At 35.1% G+C, this 26,315-nt stretch overlaps 1 protein-coding gene across 1 annotated transcript in view; it reads left to right on the top strand.

Annotated features, from left to right (window-relative positions):
• TBC1D22A (TBC1 domain family member 22A) overlaps positions 1-26,315 on the top strand; it is a 173,729-nt gene that overhangs the window by 121,907 nt on the left and 25,507 nt on the right. Inside the window, exon 12 of the mRNA XM_084278381.1 lies at positions 19,141-19,236. Coding sequence (XP_084134507.1) covers positions 19,141-19,236 — 96 coding nt within the window. The remainder of the gene's footprint in view (positions 1-19,140; positions 19,237-26,315) is intronic.

Raw genomic sequence — 26,315 nt, 5'->3', positions numbered from 1 at the left:
CTTTTTAATGAGGAATTTAACAATTACTCATTTCAGTATTAAAATGTAATGGGTATCTGTTTTCTTTTAGGTGTATATGGACTTTTATTTGTATGATTTAAGCTTTTCTATGTCTTTTATCACCTTAGGGGTTTTTTTCAGATTTATCAACTTGTTGGTATAAATGGTTTTTCCTAGTGTAATTTACAAAAATTCTGCTAGTATCAGTAGAAAAGTAGACTTCGTGGAGTTAAATCTTCATTAAATTTTCTACCAATGCAGTAACTTTTAATTTTTTTTAATTTTTTTTTTTAATGTTGCCCATATTCTGCTTCATTGGTTTAATGAATGCAAATAAATCCTGATTCACAAGTCTTCATATTTAGAAAGAGTTCTTGGAAGCATGATGATGAGCACATGTGGAAGTAGGCTTCCTGAAGAAGCCTTTACTAAAGCACATGGTGTTAGCTACAAGCGGAAACTTGTTTTTAATAGTTTAACTGATGTCCAGAAGTTCATTATATTGTGTAAAAACAGCATGTTAACAACCTTGAGAGGTCTTTAGCTTATCAAGCATGTGTCTTCTTGCAGTCTACCTTTGACGCAGCCTAGTTCTTTTCAGTGATGTTATTTACTGAATCCAAGTATGATCTGTGGGTGCCCTCGTGTTCTCCTGTCAGTGGGAGGTTTGGACTGGTGGTAATTCAGCTGCCATTCATTTCCTTCCTTCTGCCCATGACTGCGAGGAGGATCCTGTTCTAATTTAGCTTTATTGTTTATTAGATATAATTAAGCTTAAGCGAGGTGGGCAGTTCCGTATCACGCTGTTGTGAGAGGAGGCAAGGGATGGCTGTCTGGCATCATTAGAATCAATCATTTCTGGCCCCTTTCCACATGTGATGAGATTCAGTTTTACTGCCTGTATGTGCTGATAACTATTTGTTAGACCGTAACTATATAGTATACCAGTTACAGTAAGTTTTTGTTGCTGGCCTATACTAAAAAAAGCCCAAACAACCAAAAAACTTATTTACCAGTTTCTATCAATGCCTTCTCTTCCTTGACTGAGAGATTGCTGCTTACATTATTGGGAAATAGCATCACCAAAATATATATACCAAAGTCTAGCACCACTGAAGATGAAATTTTAGCTATGTACTTTTCCTGGGGAAGGTGTTTTGAAGAGCTCCATCCTGCATCCGGTATGACTGAGCGATACAGGAGACAATATTTAAAACATTCCAACTGGAAAAGTTGCTGTTTATATCACTGGATCATTGTAGCTCCTCAAGAATCTGTCATCAATTGAGTCACTCATTAAATTTTAATGTATCTCCAGTATGCTGAGATGTCAGTTCGTGTTTTCAAAACCATGGTCAGAAGCCTCATTCACTTGCCACTTCAATGCCTTAATCCTGAGTAGGGGCACAAAGGTTCTCCAAGCAGGAGTTGCTGCTGACAGATACTTCACAGCAGAGAGGATTCACTGTATTCCTGTTTGCTCTAAGATAGACTGTGGAGTGTAACACACTATTGAAGTAATCTGCTTCTGGTCAAATAACAGAAAGGCATTTCACAGTCTATGGCACCATCCTTTTTCTTCATCCTTAATGAATAGCAAGGAATTCAAATAGGCTCGCACGCAAGGAAGGTTATTTTTTAATATAAAAATTTTGACTGAAGTGGAAAAAATCAGAATGTTTTAGTGAATGTAAGGAAATAGGATCATAAACACATCGGTTTTGAGATTATGGAGTATGAGATTTACAAAATGAATGGACTTGCAGCCTAATGTTGATTTAAAAGAGAACATCCTTAAAAAAAAAAGTTTTCTTGGGATAGTTGCTGCTTTTTGTTTTCCAAACTTTCTGATGTATTTCCTCATTGCAGCCACTCTATCTTATATTCACAATGTTGTGTGTATTTTTCAGTATCATGAAAATACATTTTGATTTAAAACTTTTAAATATATTTAATAGAAATAACCTTTCTAGACAAAAACCACTGGTCAGAGAGTGAAGTTTACTATAACTGTTGAAATATAATTTTTTTGTAAAACATTTATTTTATATTTATTACTGAAAATCCACCTGTATACTTGAGATAAAAAGTTACACTTTGTGGAGTTCTGATGATGTGTTTGAAATTACAAGAACAAAACAAAAAAAAGGAAAGAGGCGAAAAACCCTCTGTTTGAGTCAGTCCTAAAAAACAGTATTAAATTATGAATGACAGTTGGGTTTCGTGCCTGGGTTTTCTGATAACTTTGTTGATACAGTAGTCTAGATTCTGGGGGCATACTAGTAAAGATTTCATATTGGCTTAAAACCCTTGCTTTGGGTAAAGCAATGTGGACAATAGTCAACAGTGCGGGTTGACTATTGTCTATCAGCTATTAAAGGATTCTACTTAAAATATTTAGTCATCCACTTTTGGATCTGTTTCTCTTGGGTTTTTTCCCTTTATTATAGTGAGCAAGAATAAATCTATTCCTAGGCCCTTGCATCAGCAAAAATAAAAAAGAGCTTAAGGAGAATTAAGTATAGATGTTCTGTACTGAAATTCTGATTATCTTTCTCACTAGTAGACTAATTATTCCACCCATCCCTTTCTTCTGACAAATAGAACACAACTGCTGCCAGTTATGTCGATTAATTGCATCCTTTATATCACCTTCTAACTCCTGCTATTAAACTGTTACATGCTTTATTTAGTATAATATTCTGTAGATACCTTTCTTAGCGTTCCTGCTCAACAGCTATTTATTTTTGTCATGCATGCATTCCTCTGCAAGAGTGAGGGAGTGTGAAAGTGTGTGTTGAGCAGTGTCAGATGAAGCTCATTGCTATTCTAACAGCATGACTGCGCTCCTTTAGGAGGGCATTCAATCCTTGGCATTCATTCCCTCACACTGATGTGATAACAGAATAAAGGAGCTTTACAGCTGATTGAAGTCAAGTAGTAGGGCCATTGTAAAGGCTCACAAGAAGATTACTGATGAATACCATTACTGCTGGAGGTTGGACTAGCAATTGTGCATGTCCGTGCTTTCTTACAGTGAGTAATGAAAGAGCAGGTGTGTTAATAATTATGAATTAGCTATGCCCACCATTTCTAGAGGGAAGATGGTGGTGTCCATTTGACTTATGCGAAAAATATTTACCAAGTTCTGAGAAATCTTTGGCTTTTAAGTAGCAATTGGAGCTGTGTCTGTATTATTTCTATAGTTCTGAATATCTGAATACAGAAAATTGGGCATGATACTCTATTTTAGTCTGGAGTCAAAAGGTGTTTGGCCACTTCAGGAATTAATGGAAATTCACAGTTTTTTCCCATCTTTTACACTGCAATGTTCTTATTTTTCTTGTGACAGGAGACAGATTGAAGGCTGGGAATTTATTGCGGTATATTGAACATTCTTTGCTTATAAACAAGGCAGATGGCTGAGAGAAAATCGCAGAGTCTTCTGCAGTTTAGTTTGAACATTTTTGAAACTAGAATACATTCTGTCTGATTGTCTTTTCCTGCAAAGAGAGAGTATATGGGGAAACATTACGTCAAATTCCCAGTCTGACTTTGTTTTTTTCTGGTATGCTTATAAGTGATGATGAGAATAGAAGATAAGAAAACTTTGCAGGAAGTCTACCACGTGCAAGAGGATAGTTCTTAACTACCTGTACTGCCTCTGACAGGACCCTGGATACTCAGTAATACCTCCGGCTGGCCTGAGCTTGAACATAGGTTAATGGAGCTCCTCCTTCTCTTTGACTTGAAAACATTCCAGAAAGGCTTTGTGATTTGTTTAAAGGCTGTTTTTTTAAGTAGAAGTTAGAATAATTAGTTTCTTTACTAGTTACAGAATTATTTCTGTTTATGAGAGCACAAAAGTATAAGGAATTTGTAGGCAAGTCTACACCTATTGCATCTTTGTAGGGCAGCTTTGCTTCCAGATTTAATTTCAGACTTTGAGTGTCTGCATTGGCAAATAGTGCAGTGCTGTAGGAGTGGATCCATGGAGAGAAACTCCACAATGCAAGCCATAATTCAACACATGAATGTATTTCAAAAGAATGCTTAAAATCCAAACCAACCCGAACCACTGCAGGAGCTGTGCCCTTAATGACTTTCTGAGTCCTAGCAAGCTCTTTGGAGACTTCTCAAGCCTCTACAAGGTTTCTTTCATCAAAATCTGTTTGCTTCCTGATCCTCTCATCAGTCTTTCCATCTTTGGTTGGTGCAAGCCCCCAGTTCTTTGCTGTAATTTTTCTTACAATCTTTATAGTGGTCATTGGAACTTTCCTTCTTAGGTGTCCTCAGTTGCTTTGAAGGGAAGCTCTTGAGGGGCCTCACTTTTCCTCCAAAGACATTATCCTGGCCTCCTGATACCTGAAAAGGAACATAACATGCACAAACTGAAAACTTCTATATCAAACTGACAATCTTCCACAATAGTCTTAAATTGGATCGTCCTAACTATCCGTATGATTACTGTACACGTTTTGGTATAGATTTTAATATATCTTCCATTGGTTTTGATAGATAGACAATAATTAGACACTGTACTGTGTTGGGTGGGTTTTTTTGTCCTTTATCTGTCTTTGAGAACAATGGTAATAATTCTGTAGATTGTGTTAATACCTCTGAATGAAAAAGGTATTATGAAAAGTAATAAATGGAAATGATGCCTCCAACTTATATTTGTTCTGAATTTGCTTCTAATGGAACTTTTATGAAACACAGTAAATAGTACTGAAAATGCAAGTTTTATGTGGTGGCTTAGGAAATAGTAATAATACCTTGAATAAGCTAAATAGAAAAAGCTATACAGCAGGGTTTTTTTCATTCTAGGCAGATATAAATAGTTTATTTTGGAGGGGAAACATGGTCTAGTAGATTGTGCAACAGAGATTACGATTGAAATGTCTGTGCTTTCTTGCTTTTTCATTTAAAAACTGCAGATTCTTTTTTTTTTCTCCCTTGCAAAATGTTAGGGATGAAAATTTCCAGATAACGTCAGCTGTCTGCTACTCTATTTTCTTACCATAAATGGAGAATAGTTTTGTATAAACTAAGTACAGATCAGCCAAACAAAGCCTGTATCTTCTGATTATCCTTCAGTAATTTCTCACATAGCTGAAAAAGGTTTTTATACATTGTTCTCAAATACCTTTCCACAGAATTAACAGTAGCATTTTCATGATCGAGGCCTTAAGTCTTCCTGTTTGTTAATAAACAGGTTTTTCTTCTTTCTAACTAGATTCTTTCTTTGTTTGTAGTAATTTATCAAACCTGAGGAAAAGCAGTGTGTTAGTGGGAAAACAAATCAATCTGTCCTTCTGAAAGGTATAAACAACTTTCATTAATGATACTTTTTTAAAGCTTGGATTACAGATAGAGAAAAGTTGTCTCTTGGGTATGTATTAACTTCATTTTAATATTTCAGGAAAAAAATACTTTTATGGGAGTGATGTGCTGTTGTTTTATTTAGAAATTACTCAACACCTGCTTTTTAATGAAACATTTTCATAATGAAAACCTTTGATTTTGTTGAATTTCCGTAATTTGAAATATATTTTGTTGCATGATACTTTATCATTTTTCAAGTCAACTATTTAAGTGCAGACTAAATGTTTGTATGATTGCAGTATATTTTGGGTTGGTTTTTTTTTTTTTAAGTTTTAAATGTGATTATCGATACCATCTCTGAATACCTACTACATAAATTAGGGATGTGGTAAAGAGGTTTTTTGTTTTCTGACTTGTAAATTCCCTTCCCCTGTGGTATTGAGTCCCATTTCATTAGACATGCATTATTCGTTTTGTTTATTCTAACTGGGCTATGACTTTTTTATTATTATTTTAAATTCTCTTTGTCTCTGGTCCTGTACCCTTAATAGAAACAGAAGTCTGTAGTTTAGATCCCTGTAGGCTCTCAATGAGCAGTGCGTGACCACCTTTGCTTCCTGGCTGTCTCCATTGTAGCAGCACCTTGTCGTTTTTCAGAAATAAGTATTAATTTGGTTTATATTTTAAGACCCCAATGATGCAGAGGCTTCTAAGACTAGTCATGCGTTATTGAGGTAACATGAAAAAATAAACAGTCCTAGAAATGTCCATGATAGAGTCCTTGGTGCCTCACAGTTATGTGGCAAATACCGATTCTTGAAAGGTGTCCAGGATCCATCTTCAGTAGCTCATTGCTAGTCCCAAGAATTGCAGTACTTCTGGAATCAGTTAATTATCTGTTATTAACTGTTTCTATCTCTCTGTCTAGACAAACAGGTTTCTGCATGGCTCTGGGAGTCCCTTTGGTGTGTAAACCTTCATTAGATCTTTGGGTGAGCTGATTCCTTTGCAGCTCATTTTGCAATACACACTGGTTGGTTATAGCACATTTCTTCCAGTTAGTAACACTGTACTCCCTCCATTTTCACTGGAATGAGCTACAGACTGGTAAGCTTCATCCCTCTGCAGAGTCATTCTGTGATAGCACAGATTTTTGGTCAGTTTTTGATTCTACCCTGAAAAATGATGAGTACATAAAACGGTTTTCCAATAGTGGCATTAGATGATCAGTATTGGCCATCATGAAATCTCTGCATGCCTTTTTTTTTTTTGTTAAGTATAGAATAATAAGTAAATTTTTAGGGTGTTTAAATTTAAATATCCTACACTTTCTACCATTTTGATATTAATTTAGCTGTTTGGGAATCGAGGAATACCAATGTACACAAAATAACTGGGGAGGAGTAAATTGTGTCAAAAATCTTGTAGCAAGGTACCAAATGAATGTGTATTTGCAGCTTAAATGATACCTGAAATATTAAAACATTGGTATTGACTTAAATTTATTTTTGAGCACACAGCTTGACAGCCTAGGGGAATCATACATAGGGGAATCAACTTTTTACAAGGGTAGATAGTAGCAGGACAAGGGGGAATGGATTAAAACCAAAGGAGGAAAGGTTTAGATTAGATATTAGGGGGAAGTTTTTTACAGAGAGAGTGGTGAGGAATAGGCTGCCCAGAGAGGTGGTGGATGCCCCATCACTGAAGGTGTTCACGGCCAGGTTGGATGGGGCCCTGAGCAACCTTGTGTAGATCCAGGCCTGGAAGTTGGTGGCCCTGCCTGTGGCAGGGAGGTTGGAACTCTATGATCCTTGGGGTCCCTTCCAACCCAGACCATTCTATGATTGTATGGTACTTCTTCCCAACATTTCAGGTTATATTCTAGTCAGGTTTTTAAAGCTTAAAAGTTCAGAGTCTTCAGTCGTCATTGCTATAACCAAAATCGTGTGGAGAAAAATCTGTTTAATTTGAAAAATATTATAAAACTGAGGAACAGACGCGGTAAAAATACGTTTTGATGATAGATCTATTATTTTAGTTCACAACTTTGGTAGATAATATTTTGTTTGGCTTCTGTTGTAATTTTCTAGAGGCTGAATTGTTATTTGCTAAATATTTGTTCTTTTCACATTCATTGTGATAAAATTCGTCCTGAAGCCTGGCAGCATGATTTTTTTTACGATTGTCTTATTGCTGCTTGTTACAGCTTAATAAAAGAGATTTGAAGAAAATTATATGGAAGTATAATTTTTTTTCTTCTATAATAGTAAAAAACAAATCCAGTAAAAGTCATTTATAACCTCAGTAGGCACTCTTTTGAAGGCTTGAATAAAATAAATTGTAAAACGCTTTTGAAAATTTGGAGTGTTGTTTAGGAATTTGATGGAGTGTATAGTGCCCAGGTTGTTTCAGTAGGAGCAGTATTGTGCTCTCAGAATATTTGGTCAATAGTGCTTGATTAAGGAATTTGCAGAAGTACTATACCAGAGGCTAACTGTGAATTTCAGCTGCAGATTTTGCATTTAGCTGAAAAGTTCAGGCAGAAAGCTTTTATTTGGATCAAAGCTGACCTCCCATTTTGAGCTGCTTAAGGTTCTGAGGTAGTGATTAGGGTACTCTTGCTCGCTTGGTGGTCTGTTGGTACTGTCTCAAGATACTGGTACTGAAGACTCAGACCTTTAAATGTCAACATGAATTAGCAGAGAGATGCTCACCAAAAGAGATGCTCACCAAAGCATCAAGTTTACTGAGAGCTTGAATAACTTTAAAGTATAAATTCTGGTGATGTTATGTCAAATGGGAAAAACATAAAGCTATACTGGTCACCTCAGGCTATCAGTGTGGAAGAACCTGTTGTAGAGCAAGGGCTTTTCAAGATACTCAGCTGTGCTGTATCTGTGATGAGGTAAAATTGTCCAGAAAAAAAAACAAAACCCAAAAGCAACGAACTGCTTTATGAATTCTAGTATTACCAGTAACATTGCACGCAGGTGGTGGTACCTTAAAATTTGCCTCTCTGACCCTTTTTTCTTCTTTTATACTGCTATAGAGTATTTGCATAGAAGAATTTCTCTACAAAGCAGTTGCAATCTATATACGTAGGAGAGAGCATTGGTGATTAGTGTATGCACTTGAACTGGAGAAAAAGTATCAGAGTATTACTGCCTTGTAATTACTCGGTGCTCTTCAGGATCAAGACAAATCTTTCAATTCTCAGAGATAAGAGTAGTAGCATCAGAGTTAACCTCCAGAGAACCCTGATGTGGTTAGCAGTGTGACAACTCCACCAGTGTTGCCATTCCCATAGAAGTCTTTTGTTTCATGCTGCTGTCTTCAATCAGTGTTACGGTGTGAAGACTGATTATTAGTGCAGACTTTGACTTTATAGTTCTGCTGTCCTCCAGGTTTTGATTTTCAGTATTTTGAGAAGATTGAAGTCAAAGAGCTTACCTTGATTTAATGTCCTGAGAGATACTTAAAGTACTGAGCAGGCTGTGGCATCCATTGAGACATGTTGCATCTTCAGAACAGCCATGTTATTCACAGGAAGTGTTTTTGTTGAAGCTAATAAAGTCAATTATATTTAGTGGATGTAGTTTCTCCTTCTGATCAGAGTTCAGAAAAACTGCACCCTATCATCACTGTTATTCTATTTCTGTACTAACCAGTTGGTAGATGGAAATAAAAGTGAAGAGTGTGTTTTTTCATCAGCTTGGTGAGTCTTTTGTATTAACTGTTTAGGTAAGAAGCAGCTTATCTTACCCAGACAAGACCAAGCTCCTGGTAATAGCTATCAAGTATCTAATGAATTTAATTAAAATACATGCATTATTAACATTTCCAGCTGTGATATTGAAGGACTAGCCATTTTCAGATACTTGGAATAACTAATGTTGTTGGCTTTTCAATTGCTTTTGACATCACACCTTTTGTAAAGTCTACCGTTTTGCAGAATCACAACTATAGAGCCTGTGTGCTGGACTTAGCTAAATAGTAGCTATTTAATGTTTCAGATGATGTGATTTTTCTTCTCTTTAATTAGTGAACATGCTGCTGCATTCAGCAGCTGCCTGCTTTAGTTTCTGTATCACTAGATACAGACAGGTATCATACAGGTTTTGGATTAAATGTCATTTAATGTGTAGAGTCTAATAAGAAATCTTCACAAAACATTTACATATTACATTGATGTAATTATACCTTAATTTTACATATGTGGGAATTTGAGGATTGTAGAAATTCTGTTCACTAGCCATGAATTTCCTAATATCTTTATTGAATTACTTAATAAGCTTTATTTGGATAAGTACTAATATTTTATTTAAGTGTTCATTGCAACCAAAATACCAGTTGTTGTCCAAAAAAGCACTAAGCTTCCATATCTGGAACTGACATACATGGTCTGAAATGAACTCAATGAGAGGATGTCTTTGAATTCCATGTTGGTTGTGTATCAGTAAGCATATTCTTGTTATTTGCTGAGAAGTTGAGATAAGTAGCTATATTTTTTTATACCGTTACTTAGATGTTGGTTTTGTCTTTCAGTATAAATGTGTGATATGTGTTTTTACAGTTATTCAAGTTATCTTTTTCAACTGTGAAGCTAACACTTTCTACAGGTCTGCTTTGAATAATTAATAACTTTTATTAAAGCTAATAATATAATAAAGCTAAAGCAAATTAATCAAACAATTATACAACTATTTCAATACTTCGAAATCTTTGAAATTGAAATACTTTGAAATCCGAGGCCTAAGAGCTCTAGTGGTTTTCTTGAACATAGATTATGTATTGCAGCAAAATGTGATAACCGATGAGTATCTGCAGAATAGGATATCATTGTGCTCTTTTTAATGAACTAACAATTTAATAAAAAACATTCAGCTATCCCATTGTTTAGAATAAAGGGATACATGTAAATGAGGCCAGTGCTGAAATTGTAGTTAAACAATACTGACTGTTCTTCTATTGTGTCCATTAATTAATTTCCAAGCATTAAGGTTCTCTGGGAATGAACTGCAAAAAGAATTAAAATGATACATGAGGTAAATAGTTTAGAAATTCAAAAGGTGAAATAAGGAATTAGTTTAGTAATGCTGCTTATCTGTGTTCATTTGCCTTTAAAAGTAGGTTATTGAGGAAGTATCTTTTGGTTTTGATGTACGTGATCTGCTGAAGCTCCGCTCACAGGTGGAACAGTTGCCATATTCCTCTTTAATCAATGGTCTCTGTCCTTTTTTCAAATTAGTGGTCTGCTTAAGGCAAGTTAAGAGTTATGTAAAAATATTTTGCCTTACAGCAAAGTTAATGAGTATTAAATCAGTTGCTGCATATTTTTACTAATGATTTTGAGTGTACTTTGTAAGGGAAATCATATCTTTGAGGAGAATTCTGTGGATAAAAGCAGTTTTGGTTTTGGTATTACACAGCTTTGGATTTTTTCCATCACGTTATTGGCCAACTAATTGGTGTCAAGTCACTACTTGAGAAAGAATTTAAATGTTTAAGTTCAAATTAAATTAGTGATTTCAGATATAATGAATAAGGTCTTAATTAGAAGGAAGCTTCAAAACACATTTCTTTCCAGCTGGAGAATCATGTCTGAATAATTGAAGTCCAACTTTAAGCCTAGCTTAAAATAAAAGGAGACTTTGCAATAAATGTTTTGACTGTCATTGAATGTAGATGAACCAAAGATGAGATTTAAATTTCTGTATCCCAAATGTGCTTGCCTTTTTGTTTAGAGGTTTTTCCTCAAACCTGTCATATAATCTTTTACAAAAGAGACAGCCTGCAGCTTTTAGCCAGTATTTTCTTCAACTTCACGAGTATGGGGGAGGCCAACTAGTCTGTCGCTTTTGTTTTTTATCCTTATCTTACTGCTCCTCAGCCTTTTGATAACAACTTAGTACTTTGGTAACTGCTTTCATGCAAGACGGGGTTTAAGTCACAGTGGGGGGCATCTTAGTAAATTAAAGATGCAAAATGAATTTCCTGGGAAATAGCCAGAGGGTTGGACTTCTCAAGCATGTATACATTTTTGAAAAGCCTGTTGCTGGTATCGACTTCTCATATCCTCTTAAAGCTTGCATGATATGACTGCCTAAGCCCTGAAGAAAACAGTTGTATCTAAGGGGTGTAGGGAAGTGTATACTTCAGCTTTATACTTACACAAGAAACAAAATACATTGCATAATTGTGTTTCCTGCTGTTAAAGGAAGTAAAGGGCAGAGTGATGCTCCATGTTAATTACATAGAAATTCTCTACTCAAAGAAATTACATTGTGCCATGGCTTGGTAAGATAATTAGGTACCATATTAATGGCTCTAACTGTAATACTTCTTTAATACATTAACTGTGGTGAACAAAGGAAAATATAGCTGTAAGTAATCAAATACTTTCTAAAACCTAAACAGTGTAAATTATCCATGGTTGTTGATGAAGACTTGCAATTTTATGTGGTTGTTATTTGTTAATGCACTGAATCCAGCCTGGAGTATTTCCATTAGTTCTTCCTGCCGGCTCTGCTGTTCTCACCTCCAAACAAGCTAGCAGTTTTTGATCTTAAATACTTACACAGAAGAAAAACTTGATGAAAGTTTGTTTGTTTGAGTTTTTTACTAGAGGAACCATAAATATGTATATTGGATTGGGTGTTTGTATCTTATCCCTCACCATTACATTGTTTGTTGTTAGCTGAAATGGCATTGAATTATCACTGGTAGAATTCATACCTACATTGCCACGTCCCTGTTCTGGCCATGTTTTGCCTAGCCATGGCTAGTAGGTAAAATGGAAGTTGTTTGACTTGTGCTATGTAGAAATTCAAAGGTGCAATGAATGGAAATGATGAAATGCAAGTGAGAAGAGGCTTATTAACATGGGAAATCACAGTGAAAAGAATGAATAAACTTTCTGATAGTTTCGCTATGCATAATTTTCCCTTGTATATCTAGGTTCTTTTCAAAGTAATGTTGGAAATAAGTGTTGTAAGATGTAATTGTTCTCCTTGTGTAGCGTTCAGTGTCACCTTGCATTTGTATTGAAGGCATTCTCAAAGAAAGCCGCCTTATTCCACTTCCTTCTGTAAATACCCAATTTATCAAGAAGGGACTAATGGGAGTTTCACAGGAAGCTCTATTCCCTTGCTGACATCTAGCACCTTTTCTCTATATCCAGGTAACACGCCACCACCCACGAGGAGATAAATAGCTACAAAAGAAAAACACATTTCGGTATTAGATTTGAAGATACCTCATTGAATGAGAATCCACTTGTCTTCCTAATCACAATGAGCTCTTAAAAAACTTCATGATAATTTTTTTAAATTAACCAAATGAGAAACAGGCTTTTTCACCACAGTTTAATTGTGGAAAATCTAGGACAAAAAAGTCAATCCCACACTTCAAGTTACCTATTTTTTATTCTGTTTGAATTGGACATATTAACAAGTGGAGAAGATAGTAATTTAAACTCCGCAAACTGATGTGGAAAGTTATATGAAAGATGCTTCTTAAAACTTAATGATTAATGGGGTACTGGATTAATCAAGTAAATAGTAATTATCAATAGCCTCCATATACATGTGACACTGATTAATAGTCTTACAATGAATTTTGCAGGCCATATGGAACATTCTAACAGGGCAAATCATTGATCCAAAAAAATCCAGCAGTGGGCTGTGTTCCTTGTGGTGGGATTTTGCAGCAGAAATTTATATTGCAAGTCATCTTTTCGGAACTCTTGCCAAGTTCTGGTTGACTAGAGCAGAGACCAACTACTAAATTGTTATGAAAACTGATCTTCACCTAGTTTTCAACATAAATCTGCCAAACCTAATAGAAGATTGTAAGATAAATATTTTTTTATCATATCTAGAAGAAATAAGAAATGTAAACACAGTTCTAAAGGCTTTTTGGTTTTTTTAATAGCTCTTCTGTAAAGGATTTACAGCGAGCACTAAGGGTTGAAATACTAATTTTTGCATGGTGTTTTTGCTGAGCCAGATACTTCTAGCTTTCTTACTTCTAGTTTATGACCTGAAAAAATTAGTTTCCATTACAGATTTTAAAGTGCTATGAAATGTATTTGCATCAGATTTATTTTTAATGCAAAGATCAAACGAGCCCATACATTTTCATATTAATTGATGGATGTTTACATTTGAAACAGTTGCTTACAGACATTACCTGTAAGTTTGTTTTTTTGTTTTGAGGGTGGGTTTTTTTAAGCACCAATGATCCCACTTTGTTGCTGTGTTTATTATCGGATTAGGCTCAGTTTAGACAAGTGTTTTTCGTCACTTACCGCTTTTAGGATCATCCTCTTGGAATTAGTCATGATGAAACAAAAACAATGGTAAAATATAATACAAAATATGCTAACTCAACAAAAATAAATGATTTTAATATGTATTTTTCTGTATAGCTGTAAAATACTTCTTAATGTATCAAGATGAAATCTAAATTTTTAACACCACAATAATTTAAATTTTGTTATGTATCTGACTGTAAAACTAGCAGGCAGGCAGGTGGAAGGTTATGATCCTACATCTATAGGTAGGCTGCTCTGTACAAGAAAAATCGTTGCAATACTTGAACTATTACAGTCTCTTGTAGAAAGACAAGATTTAGGTGACTCAGGCTGGAGAAGGGATGACTCTGGGGAGACCTTATGGCAACCTCCCAGTCCCCGAAGGAAGCCTACAGGAAAGCTAGAGAAGGACTGTTTACAAGGGCATGGAGTGATAGGACAAGAAGTAAAGTCTTTAAACTAGAGGAGGGCATATTTAGATTCCCTATTAGGAGAAAATTCTTCCCTGTGGGGGTGGTGAGGTACTGTAACAGGTTGCCCAGAGAGGTTGGAGATGACAGTGTTCAAGGCCAGGTTGGATGGGGCAGTGGGCAACCTGCTTTAGTGGAGGGTGTCCCTGCCTATGGCAGGGGATTGGAACTTGATGATCTTTGAGATAATTTCCAAACCATCCTGTGATTCTATGACTTGAATATAGTGTTTTCTATACTTAATCTTATTATTTTACCATGAGTAAATATGACATTTTAGGCATGTTGTTTTGATGTTTGTAGTGATAACTGATACCTTTCAAAGGTTTAAGAGCCAAGAATACATATACAAGCATGATGTAGCCTATTGATATTGCTGAAAACAGTGAAGAAAGGTTCTTCACTAACAGTTAGCACTGTGGAACTAAAGGGAGTGCCCTTGTATGTATAACAACTGTCTGAAAGATAGAAAACAGATGGTAGATATAAGCAGGCAGGTTTTGAAATTAAAGGAATTCACATGCACTTCTTTGTGATGAGGCGTTAGCTGTTTGCTGCTGAAGTGATTAGATACAGGAGTGAAATAACAAAGTTTGTTGCCAATGCTGTGTTATTCAAAGTAGGACTTCGTGTTGCTGTAAGCAACCAGGCAGTAAATAACAGGTGAAATTCCATGTGTGCAAATAGAAAGTTGTATCGTGCATGTGTGTTTGGAATAATCCTAACTTTACCTGTACAACTATGGGTTTCAAGTCAGCTTTCTACACTCAAGTACCAGAGAAAAATATCAGCTCAGTAGCAATCAAGAAAGAAAAAGAAAGAAAATCAAAGGCCAGGAATTACTGAGAATGGAAAGGAGAACAAATAGCTATATGTTATGTTCTCTCAGCATTTTACATGCTATGTATGGTTTGAAATATGTTTCAAAACCAGAAATTACAAGAAAGTATGCTTAAGAAGGCTGAGAAATAGTGGTGGGACTAGTATATGAGGAATGGCTCAGTAGACCAAAAATGTATAGTCTGTGAAAGAGGAAGAAAGGTGAAGGGACTGAAGAAAGTGAGTAAGAAGTGATACATGACAACTGCATTAGCAGCTAACAAATGGGCATATTCTACATCTTGTGTAAGGACATCTCTGATAATGAAATCACTGAAAGTTGGAGAAATATTCGGGGGAGGTACTTCTAGTCATCTGCAGTTGGTCATTCCTGGTAGCAGCATAGTTACTCTGATGGACCTCTCCATGGTGTGTTTGTGCTGTATTGCTTCTCAGACTGTGACTCTGAGTCTTAATTTTGACAGTGGATTGAATCTATACCTAGGAAGTCGAGGCTTCTGGGTGATGGGAGAGGCAAATCTTGGAGGAGCAGCCAGCATATTCCACTGCACTGGCTTCTTTCTCTTTTTCTGCCACAGATTGCTTGGATATATTTTGGAAAAATTACTTACAACTGAATTATCTGCTTCATTGTAATATAGTAAAAACTGAGTTGCCTAAGGTTGGTTTATTCATCTGTAATCATGTAGTGTTTGGAAGTCTGTGTCTGAGCCATTATTTGCTTGTGAAATGTGGTGGTTTAATACCTAACCCTGGCACAGTTTCATAGATTTAATCATTCTGAGTACTTAAAAAATAATCACGGTTTGTAGTTACTCTATCAGCAAATATAATACCATGAGGTATTACCCTCCCTAAATGCTGAAGTAGCCAGGTATGGGAGGCAGGTTTAGACTAATTGTTGACTAGACGATAATCAGTCTAGTCATACAACAAAATTTGCATTCTTTCAGTGACTGTCTAATTCAAGAAGTTTGGGAAGTGCATTATAAAGAATGTCTTTCATTTCAGCTGCAGAGGAGATCCAGCATTTGCAGGGCAATGGGATATTTGTGATGTTAACAATCTAAATGATTTTTATTGATAATGACAGATGGTTCTTAGATAATGTGCTCTGAGCCGTCTGTAATATGTTCAGAATAAGTCTTCTGGAAGGTTGTACATCTGTCTTGAGATCTTTTGCTAAAATATTTAAATCAAGGTCATTGTTTATATTTGGTTTTAAATAGCTTTTAGCTGGTAGCCTGGATTTCTGTACATTTAGAGATCAAACTGTTTGTAACTTCAAAAGCTACAAATGAAAAAGTATAATAGGTAGCAGGTGTTAGAAAAGGCAATTATGCATTAGCTGTTTTACCCAATTTCCAAAACTGTCTAAAACTATCCATTGGAAATACTTTGTAGGCTAGACTTATTTCTGAAGCATGATGAATTTTTAAATCTATAGGGGGATATGCATTTTTTCTCTAATGAATTGCATATTTAAACCTATTTGGTTTCATTTAAAAGAGCTGAAGAAAATTGTATTGGGGGAACAACAGGTGAACAGAAAAATCTTCAATAAAAAGTTGCGGATTCTCATATCTTTGCAGATATTTTTTCTGTAATTCCTCAAAAATGTTTTCAGTGACCAGCATTGCAGTTCTGTGGGTTTTTTTTACTTCTAATTGTTTTTTAAGCCACCTATTTTGACTTTCTGGCTATGGAGAATTTTCTTTACAATGTGATAATAGAAAGAATTATTTGGCTTAAAATCAGAATCTTAGGTTATTATCAGAAAAAAGAATGCTCCAATCACCTATTTTCTCTGAGATTTTATTTTGTGAGTCAATGCAAGAGAGAGCAAAATAAACAATTTCTCCAAAAGCTACTACAAATTTACTTTGAAAGTTAAAATGCTGCTTTCATACAGATTTCTTTAATCCTGCGCCCTTCTTCCCTTATATAACGTTGGAGGAGTAGGGAGAAGAAAGGAACATTACTATATGTTAATACCAAACCAAGTTCCTTTCAGTTCTCTCGTTCTCACTCATGTCATGTAATTAAAGAAATAGAAACCTTTATTATTTTCAGGTAGGATTACAAATAATCTAATGCATAAAATATCATGATGAATAGTTATTGTTTTAAATGAAAGTTTCCAGACTGCAGACTACTCAGTCTTCCTACTTCATCTGCAAAAATAGTCTTCCCCTTTCTTAGTCTACCCTCAGCAGTATTTCTGTATTTTCTTTATCTGGTAAACAATCTCAATCCAGCTTTATTTTTTTCCTCCATCCTGTAACCATAATTTTTCCCCTTCCTTGCTTTTCTGTTTGACTGCAAATGCTCAGGCTGGTGCCGTGATCTTCAGTTACCAGTTCTTGAAGTAGATTTAAACATAGGTCATAGTTCACGAGGTAATGGTGAACTGAGAGGGTTCTCAGAGCATCAGAATGTCTTCACTGGTGACAGCACATACTTCGGAGTGGACTTCTGGAAAACATGTTGATGTACTTAAATGCAGTCTATTTTCATTGGGCATTACTACTGGTTGCCTTCCAAATTTGAAGAAATGTCACTTTTATGAGTTTATGTTCTGTAGTCCAAAAGAGTAGAAATTTTTCATGTATGTTTAAAGGATACTGATTCAAAGGACATTTTTTAAAAAATCTCATTAAGTTGCAGTTCAGTGCTGAGAAAAAATCTATCACAAGTACTGTTTCTATACTCAATTTTTGTAAAATATTTTTTTTCATTGTAGAGATCAAAATGTTATAAAAGATTAACAAAGGGTGAATTAAAAAAAACCCTGCATTTTCTGTGAATTTATTTATACAGTAAAATAGGAAGAGGATTGTTTTCTTAGAATTGGCTTTCTGCATTTTGTGAGAGTTGTTTCTGATTATTTATATACTGCCAGATTATCTGATATGATAATGGGTAGCAGCACCTTGCTTGCAAGTATGTCTTCCTGAGATACCATATTGTGCTTTTATATGTTAACTTTCCATCCCAAGAGAAATGCCAACACTAAAGTAAAAGACATGGATTTTTTTTCAGAAGGACAGTAGTGAGTACATGATTCAGTAGAAGTCTAACGTTAATTTTGTAAATTGGACTTTACTTTGATTTTTCTGATTAAGACAAACTCTAGAGAGAAGTCTAGTTGAAATCACCATATGCTTTGGCTGCCTCGGGATTTTACAATGTTATTCAAGTCATGTTATTTAAGAACAGTGTTTTTCTCAAGTAGGAAATATACCACATCATGGTATAATCAGAATCTTTGTTTTCTGGTTCCAAAATTAACTAACTCCTAATTTCAGTTCCAGCTACATTTTTTAACTTATCACTTCCCTACAAATAATCAGCGTTACTTCTTTTCTTGGCTTACTAATTTGGTGTACAGGATGATCTGTCAGTTCATGTTACTTGAGCAGAGCACTGTGTATTTCTAAAGAGTAAACTGCAGTTTTGAAAGGACCAGGAGAGAATATGAAGAAGATTTGCTATACTTTTAAGGTTCTACATTAGATCTTATAAATTATTTAAATATCAGGATATAAGTATCCCTATATTTTTCAGATTATGTAGCTTATTTTCTAATTATTATTTTAAAATGTTCTTTTAATGAGATTTTAAGTAGCAGTAGTTCACAGTCATCACATTGATAATTAAATATCGTCATTATTTTCTCAGTGGTATAGAAAATAAAATCTAAGATTAATTTGGTAATACAAGAAAACTTAGTGAAGTCTTTTAAAAGTAGGATCACAAATTTTTCTAAGCTCTTAGGTATACTTACAATCTTAATTTCTTGGGGGACTCCTGCAAAGTGACTGAATCTGCTGACTAGAACTAGAACAGAAAGCTGCAGATATGAATACAAATCTGAGTTGTAAATACTTTGTGTTACGAGGAGTAGATATTTTCCTTTCATAAAAACTTCTAATTTAGTCTAACATGGACCAAAGTGTATATTTTTTAAATGCTTGGTATTTTCCTGTAGCAGAATTAATCATTTCAAAAGCTACTAGTATCAAATGAATTTGGCATAGATGAAATGCATCTGTGTTTGTGTTATGAAGAGACATTTAGCTGACATTTGTAGTTAGTAGTGAATGCCATAAAAATACACCTGGTGTATCTGGTGATCAAAAGTATCATTTGTGTATTGAAATGACGATATATTTTTATTTTTTCTAGTCTGAGCCAGAGGGTTTCTCTCACTTCCACTTGTACGTCTGTGCTGCCTTCCTTGTCAAGTGGAGGAAAGAGATCCTGGAAGAGAAAGATTTTCAGGTAAGTGAAGAGGAAATTTTTCAAGCACAGGGTGGTATTTATTAAATTTAGCTTCCTAGTGTTACTTGTAGATGAATTCATGACAAAATAGTTGCAGTTGCAGCATGACTGACAGTGTCTGACTGGCTGTTAGTGTTGCTCCAAGACTGTTAGTTGTGAAGTGATGGACTATAAGCAGTAGGAGATGTATTTTCTCTGTCCACCCTGAGAGGGAAAAAAAAAAAAAACCAACTGTTTTAACTGAGGCAGACTTTGAGTAGATGATCTCTGGAGATGCTGTTACAAATAAAGCCTTGGTATTTCACAAAGAGATTTTCTGAAAAGGTAACTGGATTTTTTTTCATCTTATATGCATCACTGGAGTTACTTATAATTTCTCATCTGTATAATATAACAGCACACTCATAACAAGGTGATGTTCATTCTTTCAAAAAAGCTAGGCAAGCAGCCTTTTAAAATAAGGAGCCTGAGCTTCAGTGGGAAGTAAAAGGTCTGTCAGAGTATTTACTTCAGGTCCCTGCATTTCAAAACCTTAGATTTTTCCAGCAAAGAGCATATCAGGGAGCTGTTTGGAATGGGATTTGAATATGGTAAATAGGAGAATCATTTGCATACCCTTGTAGAAGTTCAGTTATGTTTTTGAACTGGTGACAGTTCACTTTCATAGGAAAATTTTATATTGAATTTTTCCCTATGATACACATGCAGTGCCTGAAAGGCATTAAAGTCCTGTTTACAGGCTGCCTGTAAACAAACCATGCAGCAAAGCCCACACCATCGCCTGCCCTGGGGAAATGGCCCGTTACCAGCTTATTTTCTCTGCAGCTGACTGAACTCTCTTGCCCTGTACAAATGAACCATTGTGTAACTTTGTGTATCATTTCAATCTATTTCATCTTTCTTCATAAAAAGATTTATCCAGATAACTTATCTGTTGTTGCCTATCTTTCCAATAAATAAATACCTAAGGGCACAACATAACAACTTTAATTTATACTACCTGCTAACGCTGTCAGATTTTCTCAATTTATGGTATTTTGTCAAAAATAACTTTAATTTTGGAAGCCGTCCCTCTCAACTAAAACTGTTCACTGTTAATCTTCCCTGCTAATTTTTTCCTGTTGTTTTCCCACACTCAAGCTCATAAAAATGTTCTACTCTACCATATGTACTACAACTATGTTTAAAGTAAATAATAATCCCAATGTATATGGTACTATGAAGATTTGGTTTTTTGTTTTTACATATATTCAGATGAATAATTAAGGTATTTCTTTATGGTTTAATTGCCTCAACTAGCTAGGCTATAAAGTATATAAATCAGGAACACACTGGAACACATTTATCAGACTGCTTGAGGTTGCTTACCATATAGAAATGCTATTAGTAATTTTGAGGCTCTGTAGACTAATGATAGTTTTATCACTATCATATGTTATCACTAAAAGGCTTGCCCTTCTCTATTGTGTAATGTGACCTTTTAAAATGACTAAACTAAAGTGTTATCAATTCTCCAAATAATACTTCTCTCCCACGGGTAAGAATGAAGTCTATTTTGTTAATAATAACTGTAGACCATTGCCTAGTATTCAAAGCAGTAGCTCAAGTAATAGGCCTTTAAAATACCTTGGAAATTTGGGAAGTTCAGTGTGTTGTTGGAGTACTCTTTATTGTGTTGAATTCTCATTATTGAGCAATTATGGCCATAGTATATTTTGTACTGAAATTTTGTGTTCTGTAGCCTATATCAAGAAAGAACCCTCAAACATACATCCAGTCATTTCCCTTGCATGGAGTGCACATTGCATTTGTTTCTACGCACGTGACACCGATAAGTCAAGTCTCCCCTAATTGGAGTGTCTGGTTCTTTTGTACTAGCTGTGAATACCCACGCTTTTCTTTCACATGTCTGTTTGACTTCTTTCAGGAATTATAAGGCAGAATAATTTCCCCAGAAGTGGTGATATGCCATTTGAGACAATAAGCGGGTTTTGAAACTTCAGTTTTACAGGACTCAGTTTTGCAATACTTCTTTACTTATTTGATGAGGTATATTGTTAGTAATGTTGCAGACTGAACAATGATATAACTTTAGCTCTTAAGATCTTTATTTCTATTCTCTTAAGTATGTCTTGTTGCAGCCTAAGCAGTGAGTAGAAGTATGTGGTGTTTACTCTTCCTCATATGAACAAACTAACTGGATTGTATACCAGATATTCAGCTGTGTGTGATAATAGTTCCTTAGTAGAGATAGCGTGTGTGTGGCCCTTGGTTTGGGTTTTTTCTGTATTGTGTAGCAGAGAAAGATTTTTGTAATGAAAGGACTCAGGCTGGCTGGACTGTGTGATAAAACCTAAAAACTGCTTGATGTTTGGTTTACATTTGTAGATTTAAGTATTTTTACATCAAATAAAATAAATCTTGATGAGGGAAATAGAAGAAACCAATTCAGGTCTCCAGATGTTCAAATAATAATGTATATACTATATATATGTATGTAAATAATCACATAGATGTAAACTTGTAACAGAAGCATATAAAACTGTGTTCCTGCTAGTCCCATATTTTTCACGTTTGAAAGAAATTAACAGAATAGTTTTCTCACTATAAGAGGATAATTGAGCCATGATTGAAGTTGTGTTTGAACAAGTTATTGTTCTTACTGCCACCAGTTTGATATCAATGTAGACCTCCTCAGAAACATGAGATTCACAGCTTAGCATAAATTTTAGCAGTAGACAGGTGAGGAGGATGATGCTTTATATGTAAATCGAGAGTATTTGACCTTCCACAGATAATTCCATGTCACGTGTCCATGTCCTTAGCAATTATTCTTGTCTGACTACTGTAAAATAGAGTACAATGTGACTGAAGGAGGACTATTTCAATCTGTAGTGTCCCAAGAGAAAAAAAAAATATTTTAGAAAGTTGAGGAGGGGTAAAATGTCGACCTTTTTTTCTTTTTGCTAAGAGTTTGTAGTTGGTAACATGCTGTCCTGCTCACTCAGTAACCTTTCCAGTAAATCTTGATCCCATTTTGAAATATGCTGGGCAATGTAATGAGCAATGTGATGCAGTGCTGTATAATGAGGCCAAAAATTTTTACACACAACTTTGAAATTTCCGAGGGTCACCTTTTGATAGCAGTAAAACTGCTGTTTTAGGACAGTAATTTTAAACATTTCACGTGCACATATAGTACAAAGGTTAATACTGCTGAGAAGATTGATCGTGTTTAGTTACAGTAACATTCTCTCTCATGGTTCCCAGTCTAGAGAATCCACCTTACCTACATAGGGTGCTGCATAAATCCAGGTGCAGAAAGCTAGTTAGGGTAGCTCCACTGCTCTAATTCATGCTTTTAACTTCACACGCGAGGGAACAGAGGATGCAATGGGCAGATGGTACATGGAAGAACTTTTTAATCCTGGCTCAGATTTTCTTTTTTTACTGATGTGATGTCTCATAGGATTGAATGGGTCATTCTTGGTTTATGATATTTCTGTGATGGTATAAATGTTCTGTATTAATTCACTGGTTCCACACTAGAATCAGATTAAAAAAAGAAAACAGTGTTAAGTTTAATATTGATTTTTTTTCAATGTGAGAAATGTGAATGCAAAATCTGAAATTAAATTTCTACTATCTATGCTTAAGTAATTAAAGATGCCAGTAACGAAGAGCTTTTTATTTATCAGCATGTCTTAGACTTTGACTTATTAATTTTCCTAATTACAGCCATAATTCCAAAATTCTCCTGAATACCTGAGATGTGAATGGCTGCTGATGTTGTGATAAAATATTAAAACATGATTTTAAGTATATTTAGAATTAAAAATATTAATTTAAAATATGGCTGTTAAGTTTAATGCTGTCATGTACAGGATATCTGAACGATTTGTAAGGAAACAGGACTTCAGTGACTAGATGCAGCTGTCAAACTGAATATAAGCTAATAAAAGCGTTGGACTTATACTTGTTTGACTGTTAGGTATTAGATTTAGTCCAAATTTTCAGTTTAAGTAAGTTATCATTTTGTTGACATAGCTGAGCTATAAGAATATATTCAGTACATTGTGGTAAGGAATCTGTCTTGCAGATTTTTGTCGTCTTCATGATTCTAAGATATGGGCTTTTCTGTCTGTCTAACAGAATTTTTCACCCATGCTGTCATCAACCCACATCTTTATTACTGCATTGTCCTTTTCTCTGGCTTTGACAAATGTATTTTTGCTTCATTTATATTCACCCAGACTGCAAAGAAGCTGCAAAGATCATTTTTCAGTCCATCATTTTTTCTTGCTTTGCATCTCCTTTAGCTCCCTTTCCTTTATAGCACCAAGGAAAACTTAGATGCTTTCGCTTTCAAGGCCTTTAATAGACTAGTACCGACACCTTACATGTCATCTCATATTCAGTGTTGAGATGCTGTCTGCCAGTTTATCAGCCAGTGATGACATCCTCATCACGCACCTGAGCTTGCAAGAAAGTATCTGTGCTATCTCCCAGGTTGTCTGTCTGTCTTAAATGGAGTGCCTAATGCAGATCCCAAGTTACTTTCCTCTAAATCCTTACGTAAGTTCTGTTTTTCTGTAAAACCTGGAATAGATTTGACAGGTAGACTTGAGACTGTTAATAGCACTTCCAGTCATATTGACTAGTTTTGTGCTGCTTCTTTATACTTTTCTATGAATTTCCTGTCTCTTCTTTTATACTTGAGCTGTAAAATCCTCGTGGCAGTGACTTTCTTTTCTTCTGATTTATGTACTCGAGTCATTATTTTATATAAATACTAGGGAGCAAGCCTTACTGGCTAATGACCACAATGAGTGTGTGCACAATTGTCTGTCCTATTAAAATTTAGATAGGTGGTCGTGATTTTTTTTTCAAACTTTTCATTATGGTGAAGTAATACAAGCTAACCTCAGTCAAGATGTTAATGTGAACCACCATCTTCCTATATTGTATGATCAATAAAATTTTAAGGAAATTGAAGCTATTGTTATTACTTATGTAAATGTTTGTGCTTTATGAAGTTGTTGTCAGGTTTATTCTTAGATTAAATCTTAGGTTCTGTGCGTGTTGGCTTTAAGATGGATCCCTGTTTCAGAGGATAGTGAAGTATTTCACATGTCCTGCATTTGAATGAAAATCAGACACAGGGTAACTTTGAAGTGCATCTTCAGCTTAGTGGTGAAGTTTGCACTCTAAATGCCTTTGGTTACCTTTGCCTTTCCTTCCCTTTTGAATAATCATTTAATTACAATCAGTGCAGGGTTAGAAGTGTTGCTACTACTCACCCCTGTTCTTGAATCTCAGGTCACTTGAATATTTTGCCCCCTTCTTTCACGTAAGTGTAGAAAATGTCCAGGTTAGTATCTTCTGATTTATGGTAAGAATGCACTACTGGTTTTGGAAGTCTCAGTTAGCATGTGAGCTTGATGGTTCAGTAGTCCTCCTCACATTTGTTTATACCTGTGGTCTGTTTTCTACCTATTGGATTCTGGAGTTCCCGAAACATCAAGTTATTCCCAGAAATACAGGAATAACACTCTGTTCTTACGAGCAAACCCTTGGCATCTAAAGGTTGCTGGCTTGTATCACTAAAGGCTTAATGTAAAATTTAAAAAAAGAAAAAAAAAAGCCATTTATCTTTCTTGCAGAGGATTTGATACCTACATTAAATGAAATTAATATCCAACATGAAAGTCTGAAATAGTGTAACTGGAAATACTTGTTTCCTAGATATGTTCTCAAACAACGTGTAGGTGATCAGCATGTTGTCTCCTTCTTGGCCTTGTGTGCCAGATTTCTTCACTGCAGTATTACATGCAATGAAAAAGGAGTCTGTAACTTGCATTTATGAGATTTTACACTGTTAAATTTATTGAGTTTATCTTTTATTTCACTTTTCATGTGAACTGAATTTTCTATTGAAGTAGGTTAAAAAGAAAGTTTTAAAGACATATCTAATTCTGTACAGCATTTGCTACAGTTACATAAGTTAAACAATATAACTTTGCACCCTAAAAATGGGATTAGTAGATGGTTACAGAGGTGACTGAGTAACAAGATGCTTTGAAGGCAAATTCAATTCACACCGCAGTTGGCATGAGTAACAGGTTTTAAAACGTTTGATATGAATATCCTTCCTAGTAAATATGTGCTATAGAAACATGATGTGTATCAGAAACATGAATTTATACTATCTATTGATACTCAACTACAGTAATGCAGGATTCATGAATCTTTTGTGTTCTTGTTTATGATGCAAGTTCTTAAATAGTTCTTTTTTCTGCATTAAAATACAGGACTTCTCACTTCTTATGCTATGTGGCATAACTAATTAATATAATTTAGTTTCTCTGTGTGTACTGTGCTAGAAATTTAGTTTCTATTGCTACTGCAGTAAAAATAAATGCTTCTCAATTAAAGAAAAAAAAAAAGAAGAGTAATGTTTCTGAACTGATTAGCTTTCTGAGCAGAGGAGTGTTTACCCTTCTCTAAGTTCTACGATTAGATGTTGTTGTGGTTCTGGATCCTGCGCCCTCACTCTTCTACATACAAAAGCTAACAAGGTCTTTTCTGTGAACATACCAAAACCTGTAAAGAGTTAAAGACTGTGAACCTGGAAATCTGTTTGACTTTAAAGAGTCCGACTGCTAACATTGCTGTGATTTTTATTCCCTGCTGTGAGTGCATTTGGAAGACATTCAGTATATTGTCATGTGTTGCAAGAAACTGGAAGCTCTGCTGGTTTAGACTTTGAACATCATAGCTAGCAATCTAAAGCTGTTGCTCCTTAATCTCTGAGTGCCAGTAGTAGACGACTGGGAGTTAGTGCTGTTAAATCATTTATATTCAGAAGAGCGAACTTACAGTACTAAAATTCCTGATGTTATTTTTCAATGCTTTCTATGATTCTATGATTCTATGAATGCACAGAGCTTATTCAGCTGAGAATGAGGTGAGTGGTAAAAGCTAAATACAGTCTTGTAGGGGAAGAATCATCAGGTGTCCATTGGTCCCAAATTCAGCTGGTAGAGTATTTAAACTGCTCTGTTAGCAAGTCTACTCAA

This window comes from Gallinula chloropus (genome assembly GCF_964237585.1).
Source record: "Gallinula chloropus genome assembly, chromosome: 1".
Taxonomy (NCBI): domain Eukaryota; kingdom Metazoa; phylum Chordata; class Aves; order Gruiformes; family Rallidae; genus Gallinula; species Gallinula chloropus.
This window is presented reverse-complemented; position numbering and strand designations above follow the sequence as displayed.